The sequence below is a fragment of the Pyrgilauda ruficollis genome, unplaced genomic scaffold (assembly GCF_017590135.1).
Source record: "Pyrgilauda ruficollis isolate IOZ18807 unplaced genomic scaffold, ASM1759013v1 scaffold33, whole genome shotgun sequence".
NCBI lineage: Eukaryota > Metazoa > Chordata > Aves > Passeriformes > Passeridae > Pyrgilauda > Pyrgilauda ruficollis.
In genome coordinates this window covers 5,040,631-5,054,848 of record NW_024524711.1, presented here as the reverse complement: position 1 = coordinate 5,054,848, position 14,218 = coordinate 5,040,631, and the positions used below count along the sequence as shown (strand labels likewise).

At 39.4% G+C, this 14,218-nt stretch overlaps 1 protein-coding gene across 2 annotated transcripts in view; it reads left to right on the top strand.

The window, feature by feature from the left end:
- The first annotated feature begins 41 nt into the window (after positions 1-41).
- Positions 42-14,218, top strand: part of LOC121357364 (gamma-secretase activating protein) — a 45,314-nt gene continuing 31,137 nt past the window's right edge. The window contains exons 1-11 of one of the 2 annotated variants that reach the window (XM_041474576.1): positions 42-145; positions 4,170-4,243; positions 7,076-7,132; positions 7,846-7,915; positions 8,317-8,373; positions 8,504-8,592; positions 9,013-9,082; positions 10,118-10,167; positions 11,462-11,566; positions 12,479-12,538; positions 13,175-13,218. In XM_041474576.1, coding sequence (XP_041330510.1) covers positions 7,855-7,915; positions 8,317-8,373; positions 8,504-8,592; positions 9,013-9,082; positions 10,118-10,167; positions 11,462-11,566; positions 12,479-12,538; positions 13,175-13,218 — 536 coding nt within the window. In that variant the 5' untranslated portion in view covers positions 42-145; positions 4,170-4,243; positions 7,076-7,132; positions 7,846-7,854. Of the gene's footprint in view, positions 146-584; positions 720-4,169; positions 4,244-7,075; positions 7,133-7,845; positions 7,916-8,316; positions 8,374-8,503; positions 8,593-9,012; positions 9,083-10,117; positions 10,168-11,461; positions 11,567-12,478; positions 12,539-13,174; positions 13,219-14,218 lie in introns of those variants that run through there. The other variant, XM_041474574.1, reaches the window with a different exon arrangement.

Sequence of the window (14,218 nt, the reverse complement as noted above, 5' to 3'; positions counted from 1 at the left end):
CTCAACTCCAGCCCTCACTGACAGGCTGCTGTCTGAGGCGCCTGGAGTCACTCCGTGGTGAAGCTTCCTAAAGGATTGCCCCTTTTTCTCTGTGGGGACCAGTGACAGGAGCGAATGGCTTCCAGCTGTGCCAGATGAAGTGTAGGTAGGATATTAGGAAAAGGTTCTTCACCCAGAAGATGGAGAGACCGTGGAACAGGCTCTCCAGGGAAGTGGTCACAGCACCAAGGAGCGTCTGGACAATGCTCTCAGGCACATGGTGTGATTCTTGAGGCTGACCTGCTCACGGTCAGGAGCTAGACTTTGATGATGTTTGTGAGTCCCTTCCAACACAGAATATTTTGTGATTCTGCGATTCTTCCAGCCGGCCTGAGGAGGAGCCTGTGCGCCCACGCCACGGGGAAAACGAGAGCCCCCGAGTCCGGCGGGCCCGCGGCACGGAGCCGCCCGCCGCGGGAGGCTCGGAGGCGCTGTGCCGCCGCGGCCGCGCCCGCTAGGAAGCGGAAGGGCCGGTGGCGCCGGGAGCGACCCGGGAACCGCCGGAACCCCCGAGGGCCGTGGCCCCCCCGCACCTCCCCGCAGGGGGCGGGCTGAGGGCAGCTGAGCCGGAGCGGCGGCGGGCCGGGCCGGGGCTATGCTGCTGCGCCTGGTGCCCGAGTTCGAGCTGCGCAGGGACGTGCTGCCCTGGCTGGCGGAGCGGGGCTGCGCCGCGGCTCTAGGTAACGCTCCGGGAGGCCGAGGAGAGCCCCATCCCTCCGGCCGGCCGTCCCTCCCTCTCTCCGACCGCCTCCGTGCCCTCGCTGCCGCGGAGGCCGGGCTGCGCCGAGGCCCCCGGGTGAGGGTCCCCGAGAGACCCCCGGGCAGGCCCGCAGCGGGAGCTCCGGCCGCGGGGGCCCGGGGATGGCGGCCGGGGAGCGGCCTCTGGGCCGCCCTCGGCCGGGGCTCGAGGGGAGCGACCCTCGGGTGCCGGGGGATTTGAGGCGGCCAAGTTTGCTGGCCTCAAGGAATTTCTGACAAGCCGAAAACACTTCTACACATCTGCTGCACTCCACAGCTTGTTTCTTCTTCCTTCTTCTAAACACGTTTGGGGCTTTCTCTTTTTCTTCTCTCCTCTCTCCCCCCTCCGCCCCGCCAGAAAAAGAAAAAAAAAAAAAGAAATAAAAAGTGTTAGCATTACGCTCTCTCCCACGCTACTCCCCTTTCTGGGAGGAAAAGCCCCACAGGCTGAGCACTTCGGTGTGCCTGGTAAACGCGTGCTGGTTTAAAATTAGATGCAGCGTCAGCTGTCACAGCACCGTGCGATCGCCGGCGCAGCGAGCGCCCGCGGTAGTGGCTGGAAAAAAGTGACCTCCCGTATTCTTGGCACTGTGGCTTTTTGCTTGTTACTCATCTGCAGAGCAGCTGGCTCAGTTCTGCTTTTCAGAAACTGATGAAAACCTTATTGCAATAAAATTGTAATACAGTAAAAGTTATTGCTTCAGTAGAAATACCATCAATATGCAAGTGTGATGAACTTGAAACACCTTCGGTTGCTTTTACTTATAATACTTAACTTGCTTCCTGCATTGAGGGGCTGTTATCAAATAGGCTCAGAAGGTTTTGTTTGGTGACAAACCAGAAAGTATCAGCTTGGAGAATAAGAGAATTGTTTAGCAAGGCATCATTTAAAAAATCTGAAAAAATACTTCACATTTTCTGTGTTTACTGAACAATTATTGAAAGGTATCCTGAAGGGATCTGAGGTAAAATTCTGAAACTCCATGTATAATTGATTAATCTATGGATTTTTCAGTTCATCACTGAACTTGTTAATGGCAAAAGGGTCTCAAAATGGGACTGACTTGTGTTTGGGAAGGAGAAAATTGAATTAAGTCTTTTGAAATGTAATGGATTCTTCATTCAGTAATGTCCCTGGTAATACAGAAACATAAGAATCTAGTTTGGAGGGTACATCTGATCAAATACCAGTACTGCTGTATTGTGTTTTAACTTATCTGTGTGTAGTTACTTCTTCCCCCTCATGCAATTCTGTCATATTAGGAATGTGAAGGTGGGAGGTAGGGTTTTGAAAAGATTAATTTAAACATCAAAGAAATATCTAATCACAGAAAGCAAGTAATTTTTAGAAGTCATGGTACTTTGTGTCAGTATTTTCAGATGTTACTCATTCATATTTATTATTTTCTTTCCTAAGGACTTGAAAGCACTTGATAGCATGTGAGAACTGCTAATTGCATGAGAGCTGGGAGTAGCTGTGATTATAGGAAGGGAGCGGCAGGCAAAGTGAACCAGCCTTGTTCTCTTTATTCCACTTAATTTGGTATGAGCTGCATATAATGGTCTTCAGGAAATCAAACTCTGCATTCTGATTATGTTGGTAAAAGCTCTGTGCTGGGCACGCAGGCTGGGTTGGTTCTTTTGCAGCCCTTCATCTGCTGGTCTCAGCTGTGGGCATGAGGAAGAAGTTCTAATTCTATGTGCAGGATTTTACTGCAGGAATTTCCAAGGGCAGAGACTATTGCCACTTCTTTGCCTCCATATTCCCACTCACTGTTCTCTAGAGAAGAGAAACTCTTTTCTGACACAGAACTTTTTCAGCACTTTTAAGATGTCTGTGTCATGTGATAGGTAAATCCAATGACATGGAGATTCTCTACCAAAATTCTGTACTGAGGAAGTATTGCATGAGAAAATGTGGAGACCGTAGTACTCATCTTGAAAGTTTGAGGTGGTTGTTAAGTTCCAGGAAGCTTCAGATAAAAAAAAAAAAAAGATAGTATATTGTTACCTTAGACCCTCCCAGCTGTCACCATCTAGCCCTAATGTAGTGGTTTTATAGTGTACTTTGAGTGACCTGAAACCAATAGAAAGTGATGTGTTGCTCAATGTACAGGAAGGGTTTTCATTGTCCTCCCACAACAAAATGGAAAATTTACTTTCTTCTGATAATACTTAAAAACAGTTTTTTAAAAAATTATCACTGCAGACTGTACAAGCCACTTTATAGTATCAGGCTTGTTAAACTAAGTTTCACTAAGTGTCTTCCTTCTATCAACACTTCATGGTAACTGCCAAGTAAATAGTGTTGTACTTGAATAAATGCTTGCAGAGGGTTGAGGAAAGTTCTTTATGTTGATGCTTACTGGACTGCAGGCCACCTTTATTAGAAAATTGAGACCAATAATACAGCTTCAACCTTGCTAAGGGCAAAATTTCCACATCTAGTAAAAATTCCATCACAGATAAACACATTTTTGATGGCTGCAGTGATGAGAAAACATAAAGGCAGCATCAGGAAAGCATGCATTTTTCTCACCTTGAGTACAATATTTTATCTTTTTTTTTTGGTGGTTTTCTTTTTAATTTGTACTGCTTTGCCAGATATGCTCTTCTCTTTCTGTGTCCATCTTAGCTTTCTGCTTGTTTGTTTCTATTTTAACAGTACTCTATAATTCACATCCCGTATAATTTTGTGCCCTGCATTGTTTAGTTCCCTGTACTTGTAGGTAGGTTGTATATCTCTCTGTATAGTATTTAATTTGGGTGGTTCTTTGGATTTTGGTAGGTTTTTTTCTTTATTTATTTCTTTTTGGAGGCAGAGGATGAGCTAAGAATGACACAGGAGTGGTGGTGTTGGTGTTATAGAACTAATGTCTAAAGATGTAATTTATTTTCAGGCTTTCCTTTGAGAGGCTGAAGGGGTAGGTGTTAAAAAATGATATTTTCCTCAGGCTAGTTCTCTCTTCCTGTAGTGTCCAGAGGACTGGAGTATGGCTTAACTGTCTGAACCTCATGTTATGTATAGAGAATAAATGCAAGGAGGTAATTTTGGTTTGGTTTGCTTTTTTTATTCTTTGAAAAAGCACATTCTGTTTGCATAACAAAAGGTAGTGGTATTAGAATCATAATTATAATAAAGAGGTAGGTGTTTACAAAAATAATTGTTTTCTTGCATGTTTTGAAGTTCCTTGACTATCTGTGTTGAAGTTTATCAGATTTAAGTGTGTAAGAAGAACTCTCTCTTTTTCCAGAAAGGAGTAATTTTGGCATATGCAAATAAGTATTTACAAGTAAAAACGTATTTAGCATATTTGCTTAAAGTGTGCATAAATTATAGGACGAACCAGCTAAAATGAAAATCCTGTGTCTTTTTGTACTTCTTATTTCAGACACTTCTGAGAATTCATCAGCACTCTACGTTGTAAATGTTGAAAGAAATGGAAAAATTATTTATACCTGGAAGGTAAGTCCACCTTGGAATTTAATAAAAATGTAGTTGAGAATAATAGTATATGTGAATCTAATTGAGTTTCTTGTAGTTTAATTTTTTTTTAAGTAAGTGTTAGAACACAGAAACACAACTGATTACAACCTGGGGGGGTTGGACAGTGGGAAAATACCCATCTCCACTTCAGTCAAAGGTTAAGAATGATGAAACAGAGAGTAAAGTACTCACCTGATTAAGTCTACAGGGTTTTTGCCCTTGATTTTTTGCTGGACCAGAATCTCCCCTGAATGAAATGCAATTTCTTTAAAACACTTCATAAACACATAATTTCACCCTCAATTTCTTAGTGAAGCCTAGCTATTAAATTCATGTGCAGTGCTTTAGTTAAATGTTTTCTCCTGCTAAAATGTCTTAAGACACCATTTATCTAGCACTGTTTCTGCATGTACCTTTCTTTAAGATTCATCTATAACACTTTATTGCAAGTAGTCTGAAGTAACCCCTGTTTATTTGATGTCTTGAAGTATCTAGAGCTGACTTCTTAACATAGGATTCTGCTCTCCATGGTACATGTTTTATTTTTACTTCCAAGTTGGTTTTCTAATGGTTTTAGAAAATGAGACTTTGTCTTCTTCTCATTGTTCCTTTGATGAGACAAGCTGTGCAGCTCAGAGAAGTCCGTAGATCCAGCTGGATCCTGGAGGATCTTGGTTCTTGAGGAGTACAGATATGAGATGAACTCCAGTAGAGCAGGGTTGCCTTTCATTCCTCTCTGGCTCAACAATGCTAAAACTCTCCAGCTTCCCTAGGGTTAAGGGAAGAGGTGAGGCCTTCATCAAGGCTTTAACTTTCACTGTGGGTGGATGTTTCCTTTAGTACAAGCATAGGGAGGGGAGTTTGTACAAGACAACAATAACCATAAAAACAATTCTAAAGAGTGTGTCAAATTTTTGGTTTTTTTTCATTGCTTAATACTCTAGAAGCCTTAATACAAATAACCATGGAGCTCAGCAGGAGATCTGGTACTCTCTGTGTGTGTGGTGTTGCTGCTTTCTAGCACCTGTGGAATCTCACACTAAGCTTTTTTGGGCCTCTGGCAGCCTAACTGCCTTGTGTGCTCTTCAGGCTCTTGCAGCTGGCGCAGGGGATGAGTTGTAGCTCAAGGTTCACATGTCTAAATGGAGGTGTCTGCCTGCATGCTGGGTGTTTAGGCTCTCACTGTAGTCTCTAGGGATCTGGTCAAAGCAGTTGGTGGAGCTTAGAGAACTGGCCACTTGTAGCCTGTGCTTTGGGAGGAGGTGTGTGGTGTGGAGGATGTAAACTGGGCTGAGCTGGCCTGGCTTGTTTCCTAATGGATACAAATAGAAAACAGCCTTTGTCTTTTAAGTGAGTGACAGTCAAGTGTATTCTGTGTGAAACCAGGGGAAGGTGGACACTGAGTTTTATTTTCAAGCTTATTGTAGAGTATTGTGTTGTACTGTGGTTTTGACGGTGTCCATATTCTGTGACATTAATAGTTAACGTAAAGGAAAATAGTTCTAACAGAAGTGAATTCTATTTGCAAGGTAATGCAAGAATCTTCAGAGTGCACATGGAAACAAGTGTCCTAGTTTATGCATAGTCATGGGCATTGATGTAGTTCTGTTACCAGTCTTGTGAAGTGTATTTTTCAGTATCTAAGTAAGATGGTGTTAACATTTCACACTTGAAAAAAAAAAGTTGTTTGTGAAAGCACTTGCTTAATCCTAAATTAGGGGACCTAGAGCCTGTGTCTTAATATAAAGACATTTTGTTTTCCTTTTTTAAATCAGAAGTCAAAGACTTTTGTCATTGCCACAACAATAATGACACACTCAGAAATAGACCCCTTAGGAAGCAAATACTCAGGCTTTTGTTTCAACTTCACAAAGCAAGATGCCATAAATTTGTAAATAACCACAGATCTCTCCCCTCTCCCCCTAAGCAATTGTTAAAAACAATGAAGCTCACTGTGGAAGTAGAAGCCTTTGTGACTGGATTTAATTTCAGTAGTTTAGCAATTTAGTGCCTATACCCAGAGTACATTAATACACATCATCTTGATTTGCTATCCAGTACATGCTGAAAAGCAGAATTTTAAAAAATATATATTTGAAAAATTTAATGTATGCTAAAAATTAAGAAGTAGTGAAGTTTTGATTTGTAGTCCCAAACATTTGTAAGTGCCCCAAACAAAATCATCATATATTATTTATCAATAAGCTAGAAAGGATATATATTATGTTACTCTTCAAAGGCAGAAGGCTAATGGTGAGTTTATAAAATACTTACCCTTCAAACAATCACTTCCTAATGAAATCCTTTTTCCAGGCTACAGCCAGATCAGTGGGAGCTGATTTTTGGTGATGTTCGATGGTTCTGTGCTCCCTTTTGACCCACCACATTGGAGAGGTTTGGAATTCCAGCCTTAAATCTCCAAGGGCCAGAGGATCCCTACTGATTCTTGTTCAGACATCTCTCTTCCTGGCCCTATTGCCTGTAACTAAAACCAGTTTAGAAGCAAAGTGAGAGAGAGGCATTAGGTTTATGCAATGGCTTGTGGGCTGTGGATTGGCCACATTTCAGCTTTATCCCATGTGTTAGCTCTAAAAGGAAAAAATAAATCTTTGTTCTCTTGGAATTAGAATTTGCTTTCTTGGAATTAGATAATTAACTGCCTGTTTATATATAGGACAGGGAAGTGTGTGAGGATGTGTGTCAAGGGGCAGGGAGAACAGGGAGGTAGGAAAAAAAAGTGTTTAACTTTGTCTATATTTATATACTTTGTGTATATTTATATTGCTAGAGCTAATTTGTTTCCAACTATAGGGAAATCAGAGAAACACTCACATTGGATTGTATGATCTTCAAACAAAACAAAACGAGGTGAGAGCAATACCAGGTTTCTCTCTTGTGACGACAATCTGTAATGTTTCAGATTTTGATGCTTTGCAACACAGTATGTTATGTCCTTAAGCAGTGTATCCTTGTTGGAAACAGAAAAGATACTGGAGAAGGTATTGGAATGATTCTCAGTAGTGTAAGAATGCACCACATTGCAGAACATCTCAAAAGGCTTGAGAGTAGTAAAGCATCATGTCTGCAATCTTCATTTCTAAACAACCTTTTAAACAACAAGTCCTTTCCACTCCTCTTCATATTGCACACGTGTGCCAAGAAGTAAATGTTTGGAGTTTTCTTTATATGTGCATTCTTGGTCTGTTTGGTGATACCGTTTTAAGAGATTATTTTATTCTAAAACTGTACACATTGCAATTCAGTAACTAAAATCATGATAACAAGTTTTTGAAGGTGTCCCCATAATAGTAGGAAATGAGTGAAATTTTGTATTTATATAAAGGTCTGCAGTGCTGCTCTAGTGGCAACATAGAGCTCAAAAGAAAAACTAAAAAAAAGAAAAAAGAAAAAAAAGGAGAACCGTTACAATTCAAATTTGAAATGTGGTTCTTCTGGGCATGAAAAATATGGCTTAAAGATAAAAACTGTGGAACAGCAGTGTTTTCCTAAGAAGTAATTATATGGTTTCCTTTATGGAGTTTGAAAAAGCACAGTTATTAACATTGTTGTGTTCTCTGTAGCACCTCTATATGTTTGAGAAGAATCTGCACATAATCAGCTGTTCGATCAACAATGAAAGGACCTTATTGGGTAAATATGTGCTTTCTCACTAGATTTTTTTGGTAAAGGTTTAGTTTAGCAGGCTGATACATTTGGGATTAGAATTACTTTAATATATTTTGACCCATGTATTGCCCACAGCAGTTTATGAATTTCTGTGGATCCATTATCAGCTAATGCAGGTAACAACATAAAGACACAGCTGTGACAGTATTGCTGTTTTATTAAAACATCTAAGACACACTGCCCCTTTGTTCACTTTCTCCTCCTGCATTTGTGCATACCTGCTACATCTAGAAGAGCTTCTGATGTTCCTTTAACATACATGTTTTTGGTAAAAGAATTGTGATGCTCATTCTTCAAGGATGTTTGATAAGATTGTCAAATATGCACACTCACTGTGGTTGTGTTGGTGTTTTCTCCTCCCGCAGCAGTCAGCTTCTGTCAATATACAGAGGAAGAAAGAGCAAGTCAGCTCTTACAGTCAGGTACTGCAAGTGGATTTTTTAATACTGTTTGAAATATTGTACCTTTTTGCTTTCTTTCTCAGGTATTTCTGTTTAGAAAACAAACTTGCTTACATAAAAGAATATTATCTAAAACATGTTCCTTTTGCAGCGTCCAAGTATTTAACCTTGCTAATCGAAATTCATCCCGTTAATAATGTGAGAGTCCTAAAGGCTGTGGATAGCTGTGTTCGAGTACAGGTAAAGTATCCAACTAATCTGAAGATAAGCCTTTTTAATCTGCTATGCTAGAGAGAAAACATGGTTTAGTGCAGAAATATCTCCTGTTAACTTGCAATGTTACAGAGATAATGTCCCCTGTTTCTTCAGAGAAATAAAAAAATGTCATAAAATGAAACTTGATAAAATGTTTGGTATAGAATATTTCTCAAACATGGAGGCTGCTTTTTTATTTCTCTTTGGTCTTCCAAATTTTGCAGTTATAGTGACTGGTGACTATTAGTATGTAATAATAGCTATTTTTATTAGTTAAATATCATTAGTGTATCTGGTTGAATTTAAAAATACATAAATATCCAGCTAAAAAAACCCAAAACATTTTAGATAAATGTTCTAAACTACTTTGTTTTTTTACTTACTTCTGTGAAATTTTCTGTATAGTTTCTTTATCCAGCTGAAGGAAGAAATGCTTCTAGAGAAAGTCGTCTCTTGCTAGTTTCAGAAGATAAATGTGAGTTAATATTTTCAAAGTAAATTGTCATTCTTTTACCTCAGGATGATTGTTATAGATTGTATTTTTGGTAGACTTTTATTGGGAAAAAAAACCAGGAAAAAGAAGGGTGTGAGTTATTCTAGGTATTCCAAAGATCTGTCAAAAACTGTATCATTTTTTACCAGATTTTTTTTTCAATATTAACAGAATGGCCATCTTTATCTATTTATAAATTAGTTGCTTAGCTCTTGCATTCATTAGTCATCTTTGTTTCTAAAAAAGCTAAAATAGACTCCTTATAGCTGCCTATATAAATCCAGAGCAAATCAATTGACTGAAAGACGTCATTTAACTTGGGAAGTGGGACAAGAATAGAGCAATATTTCCTTGGATTCAGCTAACATTGCATGTTCAGCCTAATCTAATGGCAGGGAATGGATAAAGATGGACACTTGGAAAAGACTGGGTTTTTCCTTCTTATTTCCATCCCCTTGGAGAGGCCCATCTTCCCTAAGCTAGACACCAACCTTGGGAAGGTGGCCTTAGGTGGACAGAGCTAAATCAGAAACACAACATCTGCTGGGTGAATGTTGCGTTTCTCACACAGGCCAGCTGTGGATAACTTCCAGGAGTTTTATGTGGGAAAGGACTGTGAGGGCTGTTCATGACAGGAAGTGAAACAGGTCAGGGATGGTGTCGGACACGGGCATGCAGCTCTGCAGACTTTTTCTTTCCACCTTGGGTGCTCCTTGGCTTGGTTGGGCACATTCCAGTCACCACTCTTCAAGCCTGGGCTGTGCTGATGTGGGCAGGGAACTCTTTCCATGAGGTGTTATGGCTGAGGCCACTCTCAGCTCAGGAAAGGAAGAGACTCCAGGTCTCTGTGTAGGCACCTGTGCTCATGTGTCACAGATTTCCTCTTGCACTGAGTTGAACTTTCCTGGCCCTAAAGTGTTCTTACAGAATTCTAAGAGGTGAGCTTGTTTAATGAGCTGTATAAAAGCATTAAAAATGTTTGTTTGTAATAATTTTTTAAAAAATTTTATTTTAAAGATATTGAACAATTTGACATTCATGTTGTTGCAGAAGAAGAACACAAAGTGGTAAGATTAAAAAATCTTTGGGTTTGAAGATTTTTTTTTTACTTTAATTAATTTAGCTGAAAGTTTTGAATTATTTTTTATAGTTTTATACTTGGGCAACACAAAGTTTATTAAAGAAAGCATTGATTACTATGGCAACTTATGCAGGTGACCACAAAGCTGACTGAAAAGCTTTACACCTTGTAATCTATGAGGAAAATTTTTTATTTTACTGGGTTTGTTATGTGTTGCTGAATGCTTCTGTGTGTTAGAAGTTGGGAGTAAAAATAGTGTTTATTGACTTAAAAACTATTTAAAATATCTGCAACCATTTAAAATATTTTCAGTTGTCTATTATGAGTCTGTGTGAACCCAGTAGAGGATTCACTTAAAAAGAAAAATGAGCAGAAGATGTAAAACTTGGATACATTCCGAGTACAGTGAATGTTCCAATCTCTGTCTCTCCTCATCTCTTTTTCTGTTTTTAACATGAATTTGTTGTCAAAAAATGGTGGATATTCTGCTTGAAAGACTTATTGTTAATGAGCACTTGTCTAATATTGTAAATGATTGTGTCACGAAAGCCAGTGTTTTGTGTTATGGAGGTGAATGTAGGCTTTGAAGGAAAAGTTAAGGACCTGATTTTTGTCCTTTCAATCTTTTGTGATTTCTCAGTTTGTCATGACCCTTCAAGCAGATGCATTTTTTATATGCTAGACTACAGTAGTGGAGTAAAGACTTAAGTATAATCACAAAACAGATTGATCTGATGTCCTTCTGACAAACAGGATTGTTTTTGTTGACATGAAATCTCCCTGTATCATGCCACTGTGCATGTATACAATCCCAAGAGTTTTCCACAGTTCTAGCCTTTTCTCTACTCCAGCTCTCTCTCTCACATGGCTGAGGCTTTGGATAGAAATCTTTTTTGGAGCTGTCACGTCTCCCTTCAGTAGTTAATGTAACTGGTTCTGAACTGACTGTGGTATTTCCATTCTCTCTGAGGAAGGGTGCCTCTGCTATTCTTTGTTCACTTTGAGCAGTTTGAGTGGTGAATTTCTTGCAAGCAAGGAGGACTGAAAGAAAAGATTTGTTAGTAGGTGTACTCTGAAAACTGTACTTCTGATCTCTTTAAACTGAGCACCTTGCACACAACAAAGGTGGACTTCATGCTGCTGACAGGAGCCTATTCCTTTCAAGCTCCTTACTATTTGTGTGTGTTCTCTCACTGCTTTTCTCTTTAAAGCACAGACTGTGCGTAATTGTTGCAAAACCTTATTTGATGGCTTCTAATATTTTTATTCTTTCCCTGTAGGTGATTCAAAAGTCAGGTCAGCTTCCAAGAGCCAAAGTTGTAGATGACCTCGTTTGGGCGCAGTGGGATATGATGGAGCAGAGACTCTTCTACATTGTTCCAAAGGTGAGCTGAAAGTCATTCTTGAAGTTTTGCTCCTGCCTGTCTAGTGACAGTGAAGTTTTAAGGGTGTGGAGTAGCAGGTAGGGGTTTGTTTTCCTTAGGATGGTCTTTCATGTTCTTGCCTCATATCGATTCAAGCAAAAGCCAAACTTGCCGTAGCTGCTGTTGTGGTTAGTACATAGCAAGAAGACTGGTGGTCTTAGTGCTTTCTATAAAAAAGGTGGGCTTGGTAATTTTTTTTTTCTTGCTTTAGAAAGGTCTTTTATTCAAAAGTATCTAAATCTATCCAAAACTGCTGTGAGTATAATGCCTCTGTTCTAGAGAATTCACATCTAGAAAGTATATTGTGGGCAGACTTACTGAATGACCAAATGAGGACAGGTTGTTGGCAAGAAGCTCTGAAACTCTCAGGGCTTGGGTTTTTTATTTTGTCTGAGGGATATTTGCACTTGATGCATTCTCTGTAAATAAAAAAAAAGATTTTTTTCTTTACTCTTCTTAGCCACAAAGAGAATGAATGTTAGGAAATAACAGGAAGTGAACTGTGATGGAGAAATGCATTTATGTTTTTGTTTCTGAGATACCTTTTTTGAACTGACCACAGTAAGATGCAATTCTTTTTACCATATTGGTAGATATGGAAAACATTTTTTTAACCTTCTAAAATGTGTGAGACGTGTATTGCTGTGCTTAAAGTGAGAGCCCACACAGTTATATATGATTGGCAGATAATGATCTGGGACAGGAAGGAAGCATGTCATAGTGCTATTGTAAGGGGTTATATATGGTTTTTAAATTCTTTTGTCCCCTAACTTCTGCATATCTGTTAGCAAAGCAGGTTGAGTGTGAAGAATGGTCACTTCTGTCTGTATAATATCCTTTCTTACTTACAAAACACATCCTTTTTAATTCCAGGAATCAAAGAGTACTTTAAGGTGTGTCCAGTTTTATCCTGAGGAAAATTTTAACTCAATAGTAAGTTATGAGTATTTTATTATAAATGATTTTCAGTGGGATGTAATTATATTTTCCAGGTACTGGTATAGAGATCTGTTTGTCTTTTTCATTGATGAAACTTTTTCAGAGGAAAACTGGAGTTTCTTGGGGTTTTTTTTGCATTATTTTCTTGTTTAGAATATATTCAGTCACATTCAGATTTTTCCCACAGTAAGGTACTTTAGTGGAATTGCACTTTTTTTCACATAGAAGGCAGTGAGTGACATTCATGACACTATACTGAACTTATACTCACTTATTGAAAAAGCAGCCTTATCAAGTGCACTAGACAAACAAACCATGTGATTTTGTGTCAGTTTTGAGTGAGACAGGAACATCTGTTGCAGCCAAAATATGAAAAACAGAACATAAAAATTACAACATGTGATTGTTACTAGACCTTTGTCCCAGTGGCTTTTATTTTCTCCTTTTAAAAAAGAATCTGTTTTATGGGGGTTTTTGACATGACTGTAAGGATTAGAGGAGGATAAATAAACTTGTTAAAATGTTGAATCTGGTGAAATGTGATTATGACACATTTTACTGGTCTGAAATGCTAAACATAGTATATTGACCTCTGTAAAGAACAGGTTTGTTTTCCTTTTTGTTTAACAGCTGGAATCACACCTGGATATTGCTGTAAATGACACACAATTGAAGTAAGTTGTTTGGTTTTTTAATGTTTTGCTTTGCTTTCCTTTCAATATACATGGTAACATTTTACAAACCTAAATAAAATTTGTCCAAACCACAATATGTTTGTTTGCAGTTGCCTACATGGCACAGGAACATGATAATAACGTGAAAACTGTGTCCAGACCTCCAGTTTTTATTTTCATCAGAGTCAACTGTAAAAAGTAATTTAATCCTTGACTGCTTCCTAGTGCCATTTAAAAAAATTATTTGTCTGAAGAGCTAGCTATGGGTTAAACCTTCTGAGTATGCTGGACCTATTTAAATTAATTTGCTTTAACCTTGGTCACCCATTTAATGGTGATGTCAAAATATCTGTCAAGGGAAGCTCTGCATTTTTAATTGCTGTTTTATTGGGCAGTTAAGCAAACCAGTAGTACCTTTTTATGGCCTGTGAAGACACTGCCTGTACTCTCTTCTCCAGCATGCTCCTTCCAGCAGCCTACACTTCCAAAGAAAAAGATTTGTCTGGTTCTGTGTCTGCCATGCTCATGACTGCATCTGAGATTGTCTCCTGAGGGCTCCCTCTTAACTGAGGGAAAAAAACTAGTCAGGATGGTTTTACTCTGTCATAATCCTCATCTATCTTTACATTCCAAAAGGGCCCATTTATTTTTGTGAATAAAAAGGGAGGCCAGAGCTGTTAGGCCAGAGCTGTTAGGCCAGGTATCAGTAGCTGAAGTTGGTTTAGTTCCACCCTGCCCCAGCTGTGGTCTCGGAATGTCTCAGTGCTGTGCACAAGGCTCAGTGTGGTGCTCCTGCATGTGCAGGTTGTGTCCTCTTACAGTTGGTGCTGAAAGAACACAGCTCTTGTAAGAGCTTCAATGCTGTATTTTACTTTATTTTATTGGTTTTCAAAATTACTGCAGAAGACCAAAGGGAAAATCCCTACAGGATCAAAATACTTCCTGGAAGAAAATGCAACCAGACAAAAAAATCACCCAGCAACAAAAAAACCCAAAGCAG